The 10,705-nt window shown below is 39.3% G+C and overlaps 1 protein-coding gene across 2 annotated transcripts in view; it reads left to right on the top strand.

The window, feature by feature from the left end:
- SHCBP1 (SHC binding and spindle associated 1) overlaps positions 1 to 10,705 on the top strand; it is a 40,177-nt gene that overhangs the window by 8,355 nt on the left and 21,117 nt on the right. For both annotated transcript variants that reach the window (XM_026448642.1, XM_026448643.1), the window contains 4 exons: positions 3,528 to 3,620; positions 7,450 to 7,683; positions 7,764 to 7,932; positions 8,249 to 8,369. In XM_026448642.1, the coding sequence (XP_026304427.1) occupies positions 3,528 to 3,620; positions 7,450 to 7,683; positions 7,764 to 7,932; positions 8,249 to 8,369 (617 nt within the window). The remainder of the gene's footprint in view (positions 1 to 3,527; positions 3,621 to 7,449; positions 7,684 to 7,763; positions 7,933 to 8,248; positions 8,370 to 10,705) is intronic.

Raw genomic sequence — 10,705 nt, 5'->3', positions numbered from 1 at the left:
GAGGAATTTCTTTATAAAAGTATTCCAACTAATACATGAAGAAAGTGATAGAATATCAGTATTTTGTAACCACTAATGAAATAAAGGTTCTAGACAGTGAACATCAATGACTGCTGCAACCATTAGGGAAAGAGAACTTTATAGAGGGTGGATCAGGCTGACAACCTATATCTGTTGATCAATCTTAACCTCACAAAAAGACTTGGCCAGGCGTTTTAGTAAAGTCCTCAGTTACTGTTGTTGGTAGGTTCTTAGAAACTGCAATGTTAATGAAACCAATTTTACCATAGACTGACTGATATAAACAAAAGTTAAAGTTTCTACAGCATATTTCTGGTCATGAAAACATCATCAAACTTCTAAATAAAGACCCCAAACAATTCTAATCTTAAACATTGAAATAAATATGAACTATACATGCATTAAGAAATATTAATGCAAACAAGATAATTATTGACCCAGTTTCCAATTTTTGGTGAAACAGTGAGTGACAGTGGTCATTGTGGTGTTGCGTAAATGAAGGAATAAATGTTGGCAAAGCGGAAATTATAAGGAGCACTTCCTACCATCACCCAGTTCAAAACAATAATAAACATGGTGGGCTCGCTGAGCAATTTCATGCCACAGCATTGATTGTTGTACATTTGTATGATTATTGTATACTTTATGAATTTTTGTTTGACAGTAATTTGTATTCATTCACTTTCCAACCTGTTTATTCCAGTTCAGGGTTGCAGGTGGCCAAAGCCTATTCCCGTAGCTCAGTGTACAATGCGGGAACCAGCCGTGGACAGGAGCCCATTTCATCACAGAGTGCACTGACACACATTCACACTCAGACTGGGACAAGGCAGACGCAGAATTCACCTCATGCATACATCTTTGGGATGTGGGAGGAAATCAGAGTACCTGGAGAAAACCCATGCGGACATGGGAAAAATGTACACACTCCACACAGACAGTGGCTTTGGCCAGGAATGAAGCTCTGCTCTCCTGCTTCTTGACTGAAGTACATTACACCTCCCTTGAAGCATTCTTGCAAAACATCCTTCCTGAAGCCCCTCAGGTCTGTAGATCTTACTAGAAATAACATGAAGTACATGTTAAATGACCCATGGGGACAGGGTGCACCTGTAATCGTAGCACTCTGGGAGGCCAAGGCAGGCGGATCATTTTAGCCCAGGAGTTTGAGACCAGCCTAGGCAACATGGCGAAACCCCATCTCTACTAAAAATACAAAAATTAGCAGGGCATGGTAGTGCGTGCCTGTAATCCCAGCTACTCGGGAGGCTGAGGCAGGATAATTGCTTGAACCCAGGAGGTGGAGGCTGCAGTGAGCCAAGGTCGTGCTACTGCACTCCAGCCTGGGCAACAGAGCAACACACTGTCTCAAAAAAAAAAAAAAAAAAAGAAAGAAAAATGACCCCATGGGAATGTAATCACCAAAATTTAGAGTGTGGGAAATTAGTCAATAAATTGCAAGGGAAAAAAGAGGGAGAGGTAATGCATAGGCTAACAGTGATTTAAGAGACGTGTCTGTCAAGGGCAGCAGTGGATCCTCATTTGGTGCCTGATTGGGACAAGTCAACTGTGAAACAGCAGCAGAAGACAATTAGGGGAATTTGAACACTGGATATTTGGTAATATCAAGGAGTTAAAACTTTTGGTATAAAGATTTATTTTAGAGATACATACTAAAAATTTGTGAATGATTTGATGTGTCTGAGATTGGTTCAAAATAATCCAGTATATTTGGGAAACTGAAGTGGGTGAGTTGCCTGAGGTCAGTTTGAGACCAGCCTGGCCAACATAGTGAAACCCCATCTCTACTAAAAATACAAAAAATTAGCGGGGCGTGGTGGTAGGTGCCTGTAATCTGAGCTACTAGGGAGGCTGAATCACTTGAACCCAGGAACTGGAGGTTGCAGTGAGATGAGATTGTGCCCTTGCACTCCAGCCTGGGCAACAAGAGCAAAACTCCATCTGAACAACAACAAAAAAATCCAGTATCAAGATGGTGGGGGAGGAGAGCAGAGGGTGCCGGGGTGAAGCAGAGATGAAATAAGATTGTGAGTTAGTAATTGTTGAAGCTGCCTGATGATACATGGTATTCATGATACTATTTCTCTGTTGTATGTGTTTAGGATTTTCCATAATAAATTTGTTAAATCACTTGGAGTGCTTTAAAAAAATATGGATACAGCTGGGCACTGTGGGTCATGCCTGTAATCCCAGCACTTTGGGGGGCCGAGGCAGGGGGATCACCTGAGGTCAGGAGTTCGAGACCAGCCTGGCCAACATGGCAAAACGCTGTTTCTACTAAACATACAAAAATTAGCCGGGCGTGGTGGTGGATGCCTGTAATACCAGATACTCAGGAGGCTGAGGCAGGAGAATTGCTTGAACCTGGGAGGGTTGCAGTGAGCCAAGATGGAGCCACTGCACTCCAGCCTGGGCCACAAGAGCAAGACTCCATCTCAAAAAAAAAGAAAAGAAGGGTATGGATGCTGGTTCCCCTGCACCTTCCCCATCCCCACCAGATTCTGATTGATTGGTCTGGGAGAGTGAACTAATTGTTTTTGTTTTTAAATTTATTTATTTATTTTGAGAAAGAATCTCACTCTGTTGCCCAGGCTGGAGTGCAGTGGTGCAATCTGAGTTCACTGCAGCCTCGGCCTCCCAGTTCAGGCGATTCTTGTGCCTCAGCTTCTTGAGTAGCTGGAATTACAGGGGAATCAATTTTTAAAAGTGTCCCAGGGGACTCCGGTGTACAATGAGGGTTGAGAACCACTGCCTTATGATTATGTCCTTACGTGATCTTATACGTTGCTTTAACACCGTCAATGTGTTGACAGCTGCCAGGTTTATGTCTCCAGCCCAGACCTTTCCCTGGAGCTTTGGGCTGTATATTCCTCTGTTATTTTCAACCCCAAACCTGTTTCTCTCTCAGTGTTTTTTGTCTCAGCAAATGGCACTACCATCCATTCAGGTACTGGTGGTCAATAAATAATTCTTCCAATAAAAAGAAAGTCCTGGCCAGGTGCAGTGGCTCACGCCTGTAATCCTAGCACTTTGGGAGTCCGAGGTGGGTGAATCACGAGGTCAGGAGTTTGAGACCAGCCTGGCCCATATGGTGAAACCCCATCTCTACTAAAAATACAAAAAATTAGCTGGGCGTGTTGGTGGGTGCCATCTCAGCTATTCAGGAGGCTGAGGCAGGAGAATCACTTAAACCCAGGAGGTGGAGGTTGCAGTGAGCCAAGATCACACCATTGCACTCCAGCCCCGGAGACAGTGAGACTCCGTCTCAAAAAAAAAGTCCTAACAAAACCAATGTGGAGAAACTTCCCTTCTTTAACGATCCAAAAAAGGTCTCTATGTTATGTGACTCATGACTATCAACCATAGCAAATATGCAGCATTCTCCTATGAGAATTGTTTTGATTTATTGTTTAGCTCTCACCCCTCCAAAATCTTAATGTTTTGAGCCAGTGATAGAATTTGAATGATACTAAGTTCCATTTCAGATTTTTCTACCAAAACATTTGGAGGAGTTGGGATGAAGAAGAGGAGGATGAATACGATTATTTTGTCAGATGTGTTGAACCTCGATTAAGATTGTAAGTATTTATTGCTGACCTTGTTGTACATATTGGAAAAATGGTTACCCATGGTTTAATTTTGCCTGTGTGAGATACACACACACTTTTTCTCTCTCTCTGTGTCTCTCTCTCTCTCTCTATTTTCTTTCCAGGAGCTCATAGACAGAAATACACTGATGTACAAATTGTACTACCCCTTGACAAGTCATTAAGTGAAACTTGTACAAGTGCAGAGAAACCTACTTTCAGTGTTTATAAATTGAGTCAAAAAGCAGGAAGTCCAAGAACATCTAAATTAGTAGCTCACTGTTTTGTTAATTTGAATAAAATTCAATTGAACTAGTGGGTTAAGAAGCCCTTTGTTAAATTCGATTGTTTGAAAAACAGTGACATTATTTGAATTATATAAGACTTTTTGGCTTTAATTTTGTAAATAATACTTTAAAGGTATATGGCTTTACTCTAAGTTTCTGTAGTGAAACACAGCAGGCTGAACTAACAGATCTACCTTAAGATATTTTGTCAGCCTCCTGCCTTAAATCTTCATGACCTTATTAAATGTGGCATTTATCTTCCCACTAGATGGTGCTTTAAGACCAGTATTTTTTTCTTGTATTCAATAGCAGTAACTTCATAGGCAGTGCTGCAATAAGAATGAAATTATAACTTGCACTACAAAAAAATAATTGTAGAAGGTAATTTTTTTCCCTGGGTAAAAGACGATTTTTTTTCCCCGTTTGAAAGATGGTTTTTTTTTTCCTCCTGTATGAAAGACAAGATGAGAATATAAGGCAGTAGGCCTTTACATTTTTTTGGAGCTCAAGTTGATTTAGTGAGTTTCTCTTGGCTTAAATAGTAAATAATAATAAAATAAAAAATGTGTGAGGCTTGGCATGGTGACTGTAATCCCAGTAATTTGGGAGGCTGAAGGAGGAAGACAACTTTTTTGAGACAGGCTCTCACTCTGTTGCCCAAACTGGAGTGCAGCGGTATGATCTCCCTCACTGCAGCCTCAACCTCCTGGGCTCAAGTGTCCCTCCCACCTCAGCCTCCTGACTAGCTGTAAATACAGGTGCACGCCACCACACTGAGCTAATTTTTGTATTTTTAGTAGAGACGGGGTTTCACCATGTTGGCCAGGCTGGTCTCGAACTCCCGACCTCAAGTGATTTGCCCACCTCTGCCTCCCAAAATGCTGAGATTACAGGCCTGTGCCATTGTGCCCAGCCCGGGAAGACCTCTTGACCCTAGGAGTTTGAGACCAGCCTGGGCAACATAGTGAGACCCCACCTTTACAAACCTAAAAAAAAAAAATTAGCTGGGTGTGATAGGGCATGTCTATAGTCCCAGCTGCTGGGGAGGCTGAGGCAGGAAGATCACTTGAGTCCAGGAGTTTGAAGCTGCAATGAGCTGTGATTGAACCACTGCACTCCAGCCTAGGTGACAGGGCAAGACCTTGTCTCAAAAAAAAAAAAAAAGTTTGAAAGTCTGATTAATAGTTCTACCAGGCTTAGAATTATGTATGTCTGATTTTAGCTCTTCATAAATGGGCTATGATTTCTATTTAGGCTTTCCAGTTTTTCCATTGTGCATTTCCTATTTTTCCATAGCATATTCAATAAAATCCCAAAATTTCAATAAGCTTGAGTATTTTCTAGGTTTGATACCCTTGCTCTTGAAAAGAAATGATTGATTTTGATTAATGTGAAATATAAGGGAACATAACGTATATCGGACAAATTCAGTCTTTACTTAGAAAAAAGTTGTATGCTGATTTGATAGCCTTGCATGTGCTAACGACAAGCAATGACTTACATGCATAGCTTGTACATCACTGGCAGATAGGAAGGCATAAGGGAGGAATCGTGTGTGGTTATGCAGAAGACATGGTGGTACTTGATGGAGAGACCAGAATGTTATCAAATGTGGGCAGACTTAAAAAAGGTCTCTGGGCTAAGATAGGAGTGGGGCTATCAATAGGCAAAATCAAACCAGACTGTCTGGATTTTGTACTGTTCAGTAAATTTTTCCTTTCTACTTCAAAACACACTGCTTATACGTGACTAAAGGAGGTCTGAAAAAAACCAACACTGCTTCAGAACTTTGGGGTCTGAGACACAAATGTTAGTTCATTGCTTCTAGACTATGAAGTATCAATATAATGAAAAGAAATAAGCTAACGGGCATGGATACTGGAAATGCTAAGAAACTTATTTTAAAATTTGAGTCTTAATCTTTACAACTTAGTAGAACATGATTTCATCCTCAATTTCTTTTTTTTTATTTTTAAAATTTAAAAATTTTTTTGTTTTTCCCTTTTTTTTCATAGCTGTTCATTCAGTTTCTTTTGGATTAACCAAAGTAGACAAAATCCTTGCTTTTCAAGCTTCACCTAATTCACTTACTTGAAAAGCGGGAAAAGTTTCTTTTTTATTCATTTAAAATGTTTAAGTGTTCATAGTATGATCTAAATTTGTTTAAGATATGGTTCTATCTTGCTTTTGTTTTTCCCTATCTTATTTAAAGCGTGACTGAATTAAAAAAAAAAATCATTTAAGGCAATTGTGCTCACTCTTGGCTACACATTAGCATCCCCAGGGAACTTAAAAAAATGCCCCTCTATGTCCAGAGACTCATTTAATTGGTCTGGATGGGGCCCTGAGCATCTGTTTGTTTGTTTGTTTGTTTTTTGAGACAGGGTTTTGCTCTGTTGCCCAGGCTGGAGTACGGAGTACAGTAGCATAATTAGATCTCACAGCAGCCTTGGCCCCTGGGGCTCAAGCCATCCTCCCACCTCAGCCTCCCAAGTAGACTACAAATGCATGCCACCACGCCAGGCTCATTTTTGTATTTTTGTAGTGACAGGGTTTTGCCATGTTGCCCAGGCTGGCCTCAAACTCCTGGGCTCAAGTGATCTGCCTGCCTTGGCCTCCCAAAGTGCTGGGATTTATAGGTTTGAGCCACTGTGCCCAGCCTCTTTTACTTTATTTTTAAACCCATTAATTTTATATCGTTAACTTGATTGTGCATTTACAAATTATTTTATTGCACCTAGAAATACTCTGTGTTCTGTTTTTATATTTGAGAATGTTTATAAATTAATACATTTGAAGTGCCAGTATGGTTGTCCAGTACAAGGTTATTTTGTTTCAGTCACTCTCTAGTTTAGTAATGGCACCTTTTTCTCCCCCTCAGAATCTCAAGGGCTTAGTTTTTGAAATTTCTTTAATAATCTTCCTTAGGGAATATTCAGCATAATTTTGTGCCATAGTGCTTTAAATGGAAGGAGGGACTAGATTATTTGAGTAATTTCTACTTTTTGATCCTATAAATATGGTAACCTTTAACAAATTTTTAAAGTCATATTCAGATCCATGAAAAATATAGTAATCTTAAACATTGTTGTGAAACAATTTGAGATACTGCTCTCCCTACCCCCACTCCCAAATTACCCCCTGCCACCTTCTTATTAAACTTTTGAATCTAATATATGAGAAGAAAATAATTTCTTATTAAATAATAATTACAAATTGTACAACATGAACTTTCAGTGTTTCTAAGGCACAAATACTTGGATCCAAGAAAAAAAAGTAAACAACTCCTCAAGAGAAGAAAAATTAGTGACCTTAAGGAAGCGGTGCTTTAAACTTCCAACAACTTCCACTTATTATTATTATTATTATTATTATTATTATTACAGTGCTATTCAGAAAGACTTAACATGCACCTGAGTTATATATTATAAAACATTTTTCTTACTGGGTCTTGGAGTGCTAAGTGGGCTGTTTTAATGATGGGAAGATGTGCCTGAAAGGCAGTGGATTTCAATTTGCTTTTAAACTTTCAGGCATTATGACATTCTTGAAGACCGAGTTCCATCAGGACTTATTGTTGACTACCGCAATCTGTTGTCTCAATGTGAGGAGAGTTACAGGAAATTTTTAAATCTGAGAAGCAGTTTGTCAAATTGTAACTCTGATTCCGAGCAGGAAAATATCTCCATGGTGGAAGGGTTAAAATTGTATTCGGAGATGGAACAGTTGAAACAAAAGCTGAAACTCATTGAGAATCCTTTGTTGAGGTATGTGTGTCTTTGTAATTCTTAGTTGGCATCTTTTCTTACTCGCTGTCTTATTGATAGGCCTGTTTTGTTTCTTTAAGGTATGTGTTTGGTTATCAGAAGAATTCTAATATCCAAGCAAAGGGTGTCCGTCCCAGTGGTCAGAAGGTCACTCACGTGGTCTCCTCCACCATGATGGCTGGTCTCCTGCGGTCCCTGCTCACAGACAGGCTTTGTCAGGAGCCCGGTGAGGAAGAAAGAGAAATTCAGGTAAATGGAGAGTTTCTCACTTCAGGTGGCTTTTTTCCCTTCTGATTCACCACAGGTTTTCACAAATCCCACAAAGTATTTACAGGAGCTTTCCTGAGATGGTTTTCTGTGCAATGGGAAGTAGTCAGAGCCCTGCCTTTCGTCAGCAGTAGTCACTTACCAGGCATGTGTTAGGTCAGTGCATTATCAAAGGAGATGCTTCAATATGCAGTTTTTGGCTTCCATTTTCAAAGTAAGACATGAAGGTACCTAGAGTAATACTCAAATTACTTTTTTGGGAGTGTATATTTACAAATGTGTTCTTACTGTTTTCTAGTTCCATAGTGATCCACTGTCTGCTATAAATGCCTGCTTCGAAGGTGACACTGTTATTGTTTGTCCTGGCCATTATGTGGTACATGGCACTTTCTCCATTGCTGACTCCATTGAGTTGGAAGGTGAGTATGGAAGACACACAGCTAAACTCTCACACCTGATATGTTTAAGTAAACAATAAATCACCGATCTTGTTGAAACTTCAAGACTGTGATTTGAACCTGTTTGATTTCTAGTGAGCTGCTTTGAAGCATTAAGGACATGGAAAGCTTAAAAGAGGTTGACCCAGTGTTTCAGCAACTTGAGTTATGGTTCTTTGTAGCAGTGTGTATGTTGGGGAGATGTTCACAGGCTCATATAGAAAAAAGACCATTAGGAAGAAACATACTTTTCCAGATTGTAGGTGGTTTATGGAAAGGAAATCTAATCTCTAGAATTAAAAAAAGATACCTAGCAATATTTAAAAAAATTTTAATATTTTAAAAATTTGTTGCTTGCTCTTATCTCATAGATGTTGCAGATATGTTAGTGCATGGCTTTTTGTTTTTTGTTTTACACTTAGCTTATTTTTGTGAGAGGTATAATGAAGGGCATTTAACTCGAAATTGGTACCAGTTATCTTAGTTCTCTAAATGCTTGCTGAATGTCACAAATGCTACACTTTGTGTCTTGACAAAAGTATACTTGAGAAAAGATTAATGTTGAAAGATTCTATTAAAAATAACTTTTTGGGCTGGGTGCGGTGGCTCATGCCTGAAATCCCAGCACTTTGGGAGACCGAGGTGAGTAGATCACTTGAGGCCAGGAGTTTGAGACCAGTCTGGCTAACATGGTGAAACCCTGTTGGTACTAAAAATACAAAAATTAGCTGGGCATATTGTTGCACCCTGTAATCCCAGCTACTCGGGAGGCTGAGGCAGAAGAATCGCTTGAACCTGGGAGGTGGAGGTTGCAATGAGCCAAGATCATACCACTATGCTTCAGCCTGGGTTTCAGAGCAAGACTCTGTCTAAAAAAAAAAAATAACTTTTTTTTTTTTTTTGAGACGGAGTCTTGCTCTGTCGCTCAGGCTGGAGCGCGGTGGCCAGATCTCAGCTCACTGCAAGCTCTGCGTCCCGGGTTTATGCCATTCTCCTGCCTCAGCCTCCCGAGTAGCTGGGATTACAGGCACCCGCCACCTCGCCCGGCTAGTTTTTTGTATTTTTTAGTAGAGACAGGGTTTCACCGTGTTAGCCAGGATGGTCTCGATCTCCTGACCTCGTGATCCGCCCGTCTCGGCCAAAAATAACTTTTTGACAGTTATAATCTTATTGTTCATTTAGAGTGATTTCTGAATTTAGGTTACTTTACAGTTGTTCATCTTGGTCCTATATATATTCATAATGTGTCAAATTTAGTTACACCTGTTCAACTATTTACCAAAATAGCTTCAAGTTAGCAGTGAAGCTTGTAATGCAAAAAATCATATATCATTTTGGGACTTGTGCAGCTGTTCAGAAACTGCTTAAGCTATACTTTTTATCTTGTCAAAACTTATAAAGAACTGAGGCTGGAAGTTTAGTTTTCTCCTGTTCCTAGTACATCATCTCACTCCCTTTTTTGTTTCATGTGTATAATTTTTGTTCTTTTCTACTCTCCAATTTTTGATGTATAATAGATATGTGTATATAAATAACACATCTGCAAGATAAATCACTGTGATAAAAACACTTTATTTTTTGGCGTAGTGGAAATAACACTGATATTATAGTTTGTATGGTAGATAAGAGTTCTTCCTAGATTGGTGAGGAAGTTTTAATGTAATTCCCAGAGTGTCATAAATAGACATATAGAATTCTGATAGTTAGTATAAAAATGGCTGTATATTGACTAACAATATGGGTCTGAGAATTGGGGAATCAGATAGTATCTCTAGTGTGCATATATGGAGTGTTCATGAGTTAGATTCAAGTTCATCTGATAGTGATCTATAGCAAACCCGTATAACAAGAGATACATATTGAGTACCTACTATGTGCAGGATGTCAATAGTACTTACAATAGGGTTTTTCTTTCTTGTTTCAAAAATCCATTCATTTAGGTGATGGTTTTATGTTTTAAGTGGAAAGAAATACATAATTATATAAAAATTTGTGTAAAAATCTTTTCTCAGTATGCAATTCTTTCTGTACTTTTAATTTTTCTGATGATAAAAAGCAATGGTTATTGTAGAAAATATGCAAAGTACAGTCAGATACATACAACAATCAGAAACAAAATCACTCATAATTCAGGCATCCAGAGTCCACCCCTGGTAGCATTCCAGTGGGTGGAGTCCCCTTGCATTTTCTAGGGACCCCAAAGCCTTTGTCCTCTTCCAGTGTAGATACATGGAGTGGCTTTGCTTGTTAAAAACAGCTGCTGCTTTCATTTACTCAAAGACTCATCTTTAGACAATGAGAGTTACTTCTTACAGCTT

This window comes from Piliocolobus tephrosceles, chromosome 17 (genome assembly GCF_002776525.5).
Source record: "Piliocolobus tephrosceles isolate RC106 chromosome 17, ASM277652v3, whole genome shotgun sequence".
NCBI classification, from domain to species: domain Eukaryota; kingdom Metazoa; phylum Chordata; class Mammalia; order Primates; family Cercopithecidae; genus Piliocolobus; species Piliocolobus tephrosceles.
This window is presented reverse-complemented; position numbering and strand designations above follow the sequence as displayed.